At 37.5% G+C, this 12,040-nt stretch overlaps 1 protein-coding gene across 1 annotated transcript in view; it reads left to right on the top strand.

The window, feature by feature from the left end:
- ZNF277 (zinc finger protein 277) overlaps positions 1–11,290 on the top strand; it is a 32,115-nt gene extending 20,825 nt beyond the window's left edge. Inside the window, exons 6-11 of the mRNA XM_008938062.1 lie at positions 973–1,105; positions 7,867–7,934; positions 8,489–8,585; positions 9,093–9,135; positions 9,755–9,929; positions 10,939–11,290. Coding sequence (XP_008936310.1) covers positions 973–1,105; positions 7,867–7,934; positions 8,489–8,585; positions 9,093–9,135; positions 9,755–9,929; positions 10,939–11,131 — 709 coding nt within the window. The 3' untranslated portion in view covers positions 11,132–11,290. The remainder of the gene's footprint in view (positions 1–972; positions 1,106–7,866; positions 7,935–8,488; positions 8,586–9,092; positions 9,136–9,754; positions 9,930–10,938) is intronic.
- The last annotated feature ends 750 nt before the right edge of the window (positions 11,291–12,040 follow it).

Consider the following 12,040-nt stretch of genomic DNA (forward strand, 5'->3'; position numbering starts at 1 on the left):
TTTATCACCTTGGCTAACTAGAGGTTCAGGATCTACATCCATTAAACAAGGGTGCTCCTGTAAGGTAGGGCTCTGCTACGTCTCTGCTAAGAAAGAAACAACCATCATCTCTTTCAAGGAGAATCACTCATTTGGGCTAAAATGCAGATTACTGTCCTCATAGGCCTAACTCTGAGTCAAGAAACTTGACTTAACACTAAATTTATAGGCTCAACATTCAGCTGTCAGTTGATACTACAGTGGAGACAACAATTATTTTATCATAGTCGTAACAGAGAATTTAAGACAGCACGTACACTTCTGTTTTGTTTTAATTGCTCTGGGAGACATCCTGTAGTAAAATTCTCATTTGTTAATGAATGTTTTGCCCTTCTCAGATAATGTGTGTGTATATGTATAATAATTACATTTACTAAATTTTATTTCTTGGGTTTTCAAAACCCATTGATCACTCTAGCAAACTTTCATTTGGCCTCCTTGTTGAGTTTAAAGTATAAAACTTTCTGGTTAGCTAATTTAAATTGTTTTTAAAGATATGTAGCACATTCAGAGTTTGTTTTTTTTCACTCTACATTACAAAAAAAAAAAAAGTTGCTCATGGATTGGATGCCAGTATAAGTGCATGCTGAGTTAAAAGTTCACATATTGACCAGTCAGTGGCCCTCCTGTGCCCTGGCAGGACAATTTTGGATAATCAGACTTTTCTCCCATTTGCATGTGGGAGAAACAGTACACTTTTTTATTATCTATATTTTCATGTTATGTCATTTTGTCATCTCTGGGCTTGATTGACTCTACTGTGAACTAAGATTATCTGGTACTTTTTGTTTTTCAAATAAACTTTCTTCTTCATTTAGGTTGCTCTTACATATTTAGGATCAATCTTACTGTATATATGTCCAGCTTATTTAAGGATATTCTCTTGTACTGTTTTCATTTTAATGTGTTGAAGTGTTTACCTTTTTATCTTAGTTTGCAGTGTTTATACTGTGAAAAAGTCTTCAGAGACAAAAACACACTTAAAGATCACATGAGAAAGAAGCAGCATCGCCGAATCAATGCAAAAAACAAAGAATATGACAAATTTTATATCATTAATTACTTGGTAAGTGGTTCTATGAATAATTAGTAAATTGACTGGAGTGATACAGACAATATCTTGTTAAAAGTGAGTCATTCCAAACCAGCAATTAGTACAAAGGTCAAAAATCAAGTGAAGGACTCTTAAGAAAGATGCTCATTTGTGGTATGATATTCTGGATAATTGTGAAACTAAGGCGTAGTAAACATTTGTTGTTGAGAAGTGATTTTCAGAGATGCAAGAATGCAGCTTGAAGAAACACTAATCATCATGTCATTAGTGCTCAATCTCTGCTTTAATAACCAGAAGGGAAAATGAGATAGGGTAATGAAGTAAATGGAGGTCTAACTTGAGTGGTATTGGCTTTGAGCTTGTTTTCTACAAACCTTAAGCTGGAAGTGCTCTTCAGAGTATAAATTAAATGCAAAGAGGAGGAAAATGAAAGATACATAGATGAAAGAAAAAGTGTTCAGTTTTAGCCTCCAGGCAGGTATATGTTGCTAGTTGTTAATATTTTTCGTCTCAGACCTTTGAGAGTGTGTATTGCATGTGTGTGTGTAACAGATTTTCACTTGCTGTCTTCAAGTCATGAATATAAGAGCTGCTTCAAAAGCTGCTACACTCTGTCCCAGAAATAACTATATTTCACATGAACCAGGCTTTGCACCTTCTACATGTGTTTATATCCAGGTTATAAATAAGCATCCTTGATGTTTTTACCTACTTTTTCCCTTTAATTTCTTTCCTTGGGTTTTACTTTAATATGAAGAATAAAAAATTGTATGTTTAACACTCTGCCAAGTCTCTTCCATCCAAGATGGAGTGAATTCCCTCTGTGATCCTACATGCTTTCCTTCCCAAAAATCATCTGATCTCAGGCCTTTATTTTCTTTTCTAGATATTCTGCTAGATATGCTGCTTTAAAAACCAACCTATAATTGCTGCACAGTGGGGAAAAAGTTGTGAAGTTCTGTAGGGTAGATTTTGCTAGCTTCTCAACAAAATTGAGCATTCAGTTCATCCTCAGAAGTTAACAGGCTTGAATTTAATGTTGTAATTAAGTGATTTTAATAGTTTGGTTCTTCTCTGCTAGTCCTGCAAGTTTACATTTTCAGAACTTGGTAGCCTCTTTAAATTACCTTGTGTCTCTAATTTGCATTCATTGTTCAGACTTGAATCTGTCCCAGCTTTGATCAGGAAATTGAGCTAGATAACTGCCCAGAAACACAGAGAAACCTGTGATACTCCTTCAGAAATTTTAGAGACATGCAGGGAGGTCATAACGTTAGTGCAGGCACAGCAGCTGTGTCATGTTAATAAGCAGAGTATGCCAAAGTAAATACAACAGCCAGACTAATATTTGTATACGGAACCTCTCCCACTCTCTCCAGTTCCTCCAAAACTGGTGGTCTTGTCCATGTTGTCTACTGAGAATGGTCTGTGGCCTCTCTACGTCCTGAACTACATGCAGGCATTGTCTGGGTTGTGCTGCTGGCGTGGCCATGGAACGTGTGAACTCTTAAACAGCACGGACAATCAGTGGACAGTGCTCATGTCAGGGCTGTGGTCCTCTGTAGTTATTGCTGTTAAGCTGGGCAGGACTTTGCAGATTAACTTTTTATGCCAGCCTGAACCAATTTAGGTATTGATCACATAGCAGCATCACTTAAAGATGTATTTTTCGGGTCCTTGCTTTTACAGACAGAGGATGGCACATACAATTCAGGTAGGATATATCAAACCACCAGGATGTTTAAAATTGGGAAGGGTTGTCTGCATGTGCAGGGTTTGCACCAGTGTGCTCCCAGTGCTTCTTCTGGGACATACTCAGAATTCTTTGTCTGGCTCTGTGTGCTCTGCTACAGCCATGTTTTCTTTTCACACATTTTCAGTTGTCTTTCACTTCTCTGCTCAGTGGACTGTTTCTACTCTAGTCTTTCCCACCCTTCAGACTGTAGCCATATCAGAACTTCTGACATATCTTCTTTTAAAAAAAGAATTTATTTTTTTTTAATAAAGGTTTAAAACCAGACCAAAACTGTCTTAAACACTTATAAAATAATTTGCTATAAATGTTGCATGAGATTATATTTTTCATTAACATGAAATGTTTAGGATACTTCCTACATAGTAGGAAGTGTTTTCTTTCAAAGTAGTCTTTAATAAACCTTTTGTTTTTGCACGGGAGAAACAGATTGAGGGGAAGAACTTTAAATTGTTCACTGGGGGATTAGTAGATTGACCTTTACACGTCAGGAAAAATAATGTTATTCTCTACTGCACATATGTAATCTGCAGTAGATGATGTTAATGTGATAGGATATTTTTCAAGCTGAGTCTATAATCAGTGAATTCTAGGTATTATGCAAGGTCTGCTTTCTCTAATGACTTGATGTAGTGATTTTGTTTCCTTTCCCCAGCACTTCACAGTTTACTACAGGATTTTTTTTTTTAATATGTACTATCAAGCTTTACTGAATTCTCAGTGAGTCTTTAAGATCCGTGCTTTGCGTTGCTCTAAATGTCCAGGGAAAATACACAATTTCACAGGCACAGACATGGATTAAGTATCTTATTGAAATAACTGTTTAAAAATTCACTGCTGAATTCATCTTGACCTACAGATCTATTTTTTTTTTTTTATATTTTCACGAAAAAGCTTGAGGTTTGAAAATGTAACAAAGATCTTTCTATGTGCCTGTTTGATCAAGTTTGTTTTCACCATAAAGACACTATAAGACTAGGTCTCTAATGATAAGCATCAATATTATCACAGTCTTACCCATTTCACTTTTAGGATGTGCACCATAAAATTTTCCTATCAACAACTAGATCTTAGGCTATTTAAAGGAATACCTCTTTAGTACACTTATCTTAGAGACATTGTTGTTCTTTTTTTAAAAATTTTCCATTACATACTATCTTTACCAAGCACTGAGTAAAATAGTCTTACTAAGCTGGAACTGGAAATTTCCTTTATTTTGTGGCTTTTGTACTGAGAGGTTTTAAAGGCTTTTTGTTCAGGTGTCCTGAGAATGTCTACTGAATTGCCTCATGATCTTCTGTCCACTTCTTACTTGTGTTTTTAAGCTGGTGGCAAAGCTCCCATTGATTTCATTTAGAGCAGTAGGTTTGCCTCCCTTCTTCTTTCCCTTCATTCTGCTTTTGGCTTCACTTGTGTTTTCAGTGCAGTTGTGAGAATCCGTTTTCATAACTTAAATTACATTTTATGTCCGTGTGCTGGTAATTCCCTCCACGAAATTTACAAGGTAGCATAGCAATGAGTAATGTAAGTGCAAGTTCCTCTGTAAATATTTTGGTATTCTGAGACTTTATATGACTTCTGTCTTGACCTACAAGCTGCTTTGATCTGTCTACCCCAATATTATTGGCATATTCTGTTGCTCATAGGTTTGTTTTAAGAGTATTGCATGTGAGCTGTAGGAGTGGAGGTTTTATTTGTTGTGTGCATGTGTAATAGACTTCTTTGATACGCAAGTATCAGAAGTTTATTATTAGATAGTTACATTAGCTTGAAGTGGGAGTTTTGCAATTATGCAAATAACTTGAAATGCAGTGGGGTCACCTCCCCAGTGGATTTGGAGATCTTTTATCAGTATTCTGTAAGTATGGAAGATTCAGAAAGGCTTGAAGCATAGACAGAAAAAGACCAGCTGATAGTAGAGGGTGAAGAACTGAGCAACAATACATCCAAGATATGTATGTAAGTTACCTTATTTTTCATTTCTCCAACAAAACTTTCCACCCTAATTTTCTTGTTTCTGTGCCTGTGGTAGCCTGTGGCCCCATGACACACCTTGCACAAAGAGCCAAGTAGAAATGAAGAGGAAAGAACTTTCTGGTGCCTGCTGGAGGCCATAAAAGAACAGAAGTCAGGATTAAACCTCTCCTGCTCCTAGCCTGAGGCAGACCCATACTGACACGGCCTTCCCTTACGTGTTCACGTGATTGTTACCAGCAGCACTTCAAGGATAGAGTATCCTTTGTAGGAATCACAGATGGTTATTTTCAAATTGACTAATGGCATATATCTGTAGTACTGCAATATCACTGTAATGAATGTGCTTATGACTAAGCTACATGGCTGAAAGTGGTACCTGTTACTTACTAGCAAACTTGTTTTATAAAGCCTTTACTTTTCCTCAAAGATAAAAAAATAATGTCTTGTGCTCATTGCCAAGCCCTAAATCATCATTATTATCTTTTGTAGGGCAGGGGAATAATGCTTCGTTATGGGCGCTACCATTTATGTTTAGTCTGGTTTGACTTACACAGTGTGTATTTTGTAAAATAGTAAAGGAAAGCCCTTCCCCAGGTGACAATAGTTCAAGACTTAATAAAATCCTCCAAGTGAGGGAATGCTTCATATTAAAATTCATCCAATGTCTATTAACTAGTGTTGGGGTAAGACCATCTCTTCAATGTGATAAATCATCTCAAGTTCTGCAGCAATATAAAACAATTCAAATGATTGCAGTAAAGCAGATGAGAAGAAGAGTAAGAGGAAATTTGCAGGGGAAAGCAGCATCTGTTTGGGGTTTCTAAGCTCCACAAGGCTGGAACTACATTTGCATGTAGTTCAGTAACTGTTCTTTGGGGAAAACTGCTTGAGATACCAGCTGCTGTTTCTAGTTTCTCCAATATCAGCACTTCTTCTGAAATTGGGGTATTTTGCCTCAGGGGAACACACAGACCTTCTCCCTGTAGAACTGTTAAAACTGTGCTCAAGTTGAGAAGATAAATTGTGTGTCAATTTACGTCTGTGCATTTAGTCATCATTGTGGAAGACGAAATCAAACCACACACATCTACGTGCTCTGCTCACTTATCTGTAGGAACCTCCTCTCTGTGAGGTACACAGAAGCGTGGGGGTTTTTTTAAGTTTGTTTTCCTTGGATACAGAGCAACTTCTGCTGGTTTTTTAATTACACGTTTTCTACTGTTGGAGCTAATAACAATGTCAAGTCTCGTTTTTTCTCTGGTTTTATTAAGAATGTCATGGGAATCTCTAGAGATGGCTGCTGGGAGCTCTTGGATCTTGGATGAAAGAGCAAGGGAAGTTGAATACTTAACAAAAGGACCCTTGGTCCCAGGTGCCCATCAAGCTGTAGAACTGGGAGGAAAAAAAAAAAAAAGGAATTTCTTTAAAAGCTGAAAGAGCTTTAAGAATGTTTTGAAAAAACCCAATTGCTCAGCTTCAGTCTCTTGGCACTTCCATCACAGTGTCACTAATTATCCATTCACTGTGCAGTTTTCCAGTGATAGACCTGGTTAGCTTTTTCCCTTTTTCCCTTTTTTTTCCTCCTCTGAGTATAAATAGACGAGTGAAACAGAGATCTCTTACAAGGTCCTTCTCTGCCTTCTTCACAGAAATGTCATAAAGAAACAGCAACAATAACCATGCTTGTGTGTGTTTTTTCCCTTTCAACTTTAATTAAAAGTGAAGCTTAATACTGGCTGCTGTTTTGAACATGCTTTTCTGTGCATGTATATACTTCAAGCCGATAAGGGGAAAAACTGTGAGCACTCATCTTAATGTTGCAGTGGGTGTGAGCTGCCAGCCTCTTGGTAGGGTGTTAACGTTAGCAGCCATAGGAAGCTGGTGTGCAGCTGGGAGAACACGTGGGGAGAGGTGTTAATGACTTCATGTTATCTCACAGCCATGGTGACATTAATGAGTCTCTCCTGTAACTTTGAGAGTTTACACACTACCATGCAGCATCACTGAATTGATTACTGAATTTTCATTCTGTAGTATGTGATGACATTATGTTTAGGGCTGTCTAGAGACATTTGTTTATCATTTACCTGATAGACACTAACAGCTTTGAAAATTCTCATTAAACTGTTAAATGACGGATATCTTTTCCTCCTTTTTCCAAACAACCACGAAGGCAATAATGCTTGGTACGAAGGATGTTATTAAATATGTTTATTGGAACATTTGAATGAAATAAATGGAAGAACAATCTTTTTATTATCTGCCTTTTTTAATGGGGACAAGATTGTCAACTATGATCTTTGTGAGTCCTTCACAGCCATCAAAAGTATGAGTTCAAAAATACTGTTTTGATTACTGGTTAGTTTGCTCAGGTTTATTTTTAAAGGCAAGGAGAATCAGAGGAAAGAAAAACACTAGCTAAAGAACACTGCTGGTATTTCAGCAGAGCTCTTCAGCTTTTTATTGCCTGTTATTTATATCACAGTCACACTGAGAGTGCTTGCCATTGTGCTGAATGCTGCACAAATGTATTGTGATATACTTTGTGCTGAAGGTCTTTAAGATATAAATAAACGACACAAAAAGTAAAAGGAAAAACAGAACACCATGAATAGATGTGCTTACATTCACATCTGAGAAGAGGATAGAAGAGGAATTGGAGTCTAGCTTGAAGGTCTACGCTGTGGCTCATATCGCCTGCCTGGAGTACTCTGTACCTAAGTTTACACCATGTGTTTTTAGTCACATGACCTTGTAGCAGGTACAAGCACTGACTGGTGTAATTACGCCAGCTGAAGTCACAAGTGTGATAGCTGCATTGTTTAAGCAGCAGATGCTACGTGAAAAGCAAGGTAGGCTGGCTGGTTTAAGAATTTGTGATGGCAAACTCAAGACAGTGATGACATACCCACCTCGAGAACATCTTGGTAGTGTTGCAACGCTGTGTTTTAGATGTTGATTGTGACTCCCCAGATGTTCCTTTAGCTGATCTATGAAATGTGATGTGAACCAGGAATTATTTTTTTTTCTTTTTTCTCGACAGGAATTTGGAAAGTCCTGGGAGGAAGTGCAGTCAGAGGATGACCGAGAATTGCTAGATAATCTAGAAGAGTAAGAGTTACTTATGTACCCATTATAAAGACTTGCAAGACCATTACTGTTGGAAGTAGTTACAGGGAAAATGCAAATTATTGCTTTTTCAGGAATAGTAATATTTGATAAATAAATAACACTTAGATTGAACTCTGCCTGATGATTGTCTTTAGCTGGTGTATTGAAAGATTAGAAAGATATAAAAGAATTTTTAAAGACTTTATAAAACTAAATTATGTACATAATATTTGATGATTTGCCAAATTGGATAGAAAGTGAAGTTAACATCCTATTTGTTAGTGCAGGCAAATTCAAGTAGGACTTAGTGCCTATCTGCACAGGAATTGCCAAAGAGTAACTGCTCAGTTATTCTTGACTTTCTAATCCTTTTAGACTGTAAACCAGATTCTAACCATGTATCCAGCTATAAATCTACAGCCTCTTCCAGCCCTTTAAAGTATTCGGTTTCTCTGGACTTAGTTCTAGTGCTGTTAGTGCAGAATCTGAAATACTCTTTCACAAAATATCTCTTCTCTTTTCCACAATTAATCTTTTTGACTCTTGATCATAAGAGACTGGTCTGACTGGGAAGAGCATCCTGTATGTGCAGTTTGCCTGTTCTGTGAACAACAAGCAGACACCACAGAAAAACTGTATCTTCACATGCAGGTGAGACTTGCTTTAAATTACAGTTCTTTTATCACTTTGGAATTAAAAAGTAGGATTGTAGCATCTTTGTTAAAATCAAATCAGCTGCTGCATTAGGGTGCTCTGTTTAGCATAGAACTGAAGTACTGCATACATCTCCAGCATCTGCTCCCTAAAATATGCAGAGGGGTCAAGTTTTACATTATGGGTATGACTAACTGTTACTTGTGAGTGTATAGGCTGGTACAGACAATAAAAAGGTAGTACCTTTAATACTATAGTGTCTTTATAATAATATTAATTTATATAATATGAATATTCTATTTAATAAACAGGAGCACTGCAGTTTAACAGAGTACAAAAGTTTCTGATGAAGCAAAACTTTGGGGGGTTTGTTTCATGTATTAATGTTTTCTTGTCTATATGCATATGTCTATGTTAATTTATGAAAAGCTGAGCTGTTTTAACCTGGAATAGTAGAAGTAGTGGAAATAAGATGTTTTTTTCTTTCCATTTCTTTTCCTCCAGAAATCACATGGGTTTGACTTTCCTAAAATAAAGTCAGAGCATGGTGAGTAACAGATGCTGTTATTGTCAGCATTTGCCATTAGTGTGGAGAAAACCACATCATAAGAATAGTGGAAAACAACTGTATTGATATGATTTTTGTTCACACATTTAACTTTTCTGTTATGGAAAATGATTCTGCCACCTTACAGAAGAAAGCCAAGAACACTTTAATTTTCTGAAGCTGTTGTTAGTACCAAGGATGTGTGCGATTTTCTTTAGAACCATTGGATTCTTTTGCAGAGTAGCTTCTACAAATACGCTCTCTGAGTCCCAGGTCTGCCTGATGGAGCCATGGAACTATTATTACAATCAGTAGTAGTAGAATGCCTGTTAATACTTCCTTGCAAATTAGAACGCTGTGCATTAAGCTTTGTTTAGTCAGTGTTTGCTTTCTGCTGTAAAGTGAGAGGAAGCAAGGCATTTGCAATTTTTACACTGAAAGAAAGCCTAGTTCCCCTGCAGCTGGGACAAAGCATTTGTTCAGTTGATGTGCTGAGTTAGAGCATTCAGGCAGTGCTGGTCTTCAGTAAATTCATATCAATATTTATGCTTAATCCAAGAAAGCATTTGTAAATTAACCTTGTGTTTCACAAGTGCTTGTTTGCTACCGTCTCTCCCAGGTATGAACTTTTATCAGCAAGTAAAGGTAGTGAACTTCATCAGAAGAGAAATCCATCATTGTCGTTGCTACAACTGCCAGGAGAAATTTGCATCTAAAGGAGGACTGATAAGTCATATGGAAGAGACCAAACACATTACATTCCTGCCAGCCAGGTCTACATGGGATCAACCTCAGTAAGGGCAAATATGTTTCTTCCAGCATTTATACTGTTACTTGATAATGTCTGTAAAAGAGTAAGTTGAATTTTTAACAGTGCAGCAGTGCCCTGAGCTCCCCAGCTGTACTGGCCCATATGAAATAATAAGGGGTCACAAAACTACTCAGAATTAGAAATCTCTGTCCTTTATGAAGCTAAAATGAACATGGGAAACTGCTCTTCTAGCAGTATCCAGGATGCACTGTCAAGTCAGCATGCTAGAGAAGTTTATTGTTGCAATTTTGCCTGTATTTGCAGTTGTGCAGTACAGGGTGAAAGGCACACATAGTACTCTCAGACCATGTTCCTTCCTGGTGGAACCAAGGTTGAGTCTGTGCACCCCAGTGACATCTCACATGTCCCACTTGTCCCACGAGGTCTTCCAGCCATTGGCTCTCTACACAAATGCAGTTTGTGCTGGGTTGGGTGTCTGGCACGTATTACTAGTAAGATACCCTGTGGACATAGGGTTCTGGAATCAAATCAAACCCCTTCTTTTGCATGTCTAGTGTAGATACATGCATAATGTCTCCCTAACTAGGCATCAGAACAAGCTGGCTGTTTACTTTTAGTTTTCTACCTAGCAAGTAGAGAGAGACTGTAACAAAACCTGGGTTCAGGTTTCAAGTAGGCTGAATAGATCTGAGGGATGATGCCATAGGTGGCAGAGCACAAGGAGTGTTCTAACTCAAACACTTCAGTTCAGCATTTGTTGTGGGACAATTCTGGATAATCTGGATCTGCAGCATCAGTTGTGACAACATACACGTGAAGAAAAAGGAGGAAGGACTTGTCTGTTGCCAGCTTTTCTGTATGATTCTTCTAAGATGTTCATGTCAGCTGATTTTTTGGGTGTGCTGTTCACTCTCATTCCAGACAAAACAATTTTCATTTTTCCCTTTTTAGAATTTCATCTCAAAAAACATGCTCTGCCTCTTTCAAACAGAAAATGTGACTATCTGGTAATTATGTCTTGTTGCTTTCAGGTATTATTTTCCTACCTATGAAAATGACACACTCCTGTGTACTCTGTCAGACAGTGAAGATCTGATAACCGAGGATCAAAGCGAAGATGTACCTGTTGTAAGTGAAGATATAGCCAACCTAAAAGCTCTCAGACAGAGCAGTGTTTTAAACCAGCTCCTGTATGAAGAGAACAAGAGTCAGAAGAAATTTTGACCTTGAATTTCAGTTGCTGACCTTAGAGTGTTTCTTCTTCAAGACAGGAGAAAAATACATTCTTTCGCTAATGCTGGAATACAGTTTAACTCGTAGATGTTACCACTGGGCAAATCTTACATGAATCAGAATTCTAAATAAAGTTTCAGTGTAAATGTTTTGGGGTTTATCTTCCTCTAAATTCTAGCTTTATTTTAAAATGAAATGCTGGATTTTCTGCTTGGCTCTCTGAATACTTTGTGTTATTTACAAATAGGATTTTTCATCCTTTTTAAATTGTTCTTTTGCATACATCAGAACTGGAGTTCTATTTTAGGGCCATCTTGTGAAAGGCACAAACAATTGAGACAACGTGTCCTGATACATGAGCCAAGGAGTGACTGTGTTACTGCTGTCAGCGTACAGGCAGGACCCTGAATTTAATTCCTGGACTGTTACGTAAAGCAAATTTTGCTATTTTTTACCTTAGACCTTCTTCAAAGTGAAAGCAGATCTGTGTATCTCTCTTATTCATCACTGATATATAAGATATATGGTACCTGTTCTGAAAACCGGCTCAGAAACACCGATAAGGCCAATGGATATCTAGCTGTATGGAAAGCTGCCAATCCAAAGCCTAAAAAAGCATAGGAACAATTGCAATCTTGGTTGCATCAAAGATCCAAAAAATGTAAAGTAGACTCGTATAGTCATGACCTGGGATGCAAAAGAAATCACTTAGGGGATTGCAGACACGTAAATCCAGATTAAATCCTCTAAATGTCATCTCAACTGTCCATGTTTCCTTTAATATTGAACTTTAAAGTACCCAAAGTAACAGAAAGGTCTTCAGCATGACCAGAAAGTACCTCAGTCTTGATAATGCAAAGCAGCTCAGAGAATAGGTCCTGCTAGGATGACCCAAACAAG

Source organism: Merops nubicus, unplaced genomic scaffold (genome assembly GCF_000691845.1).
Source record: "Merops nubicus isolate BGI_N331 unplaced genomic scaffold, ASM69184v1 scaffold37303, whole genome shotgun sequence".
Classification (NCBI taxonomy): Eukaryota; Metazoa; Chordata; class Aves; order Coraciiformes; family Meropidae; genus Merops; species Merops nubicus.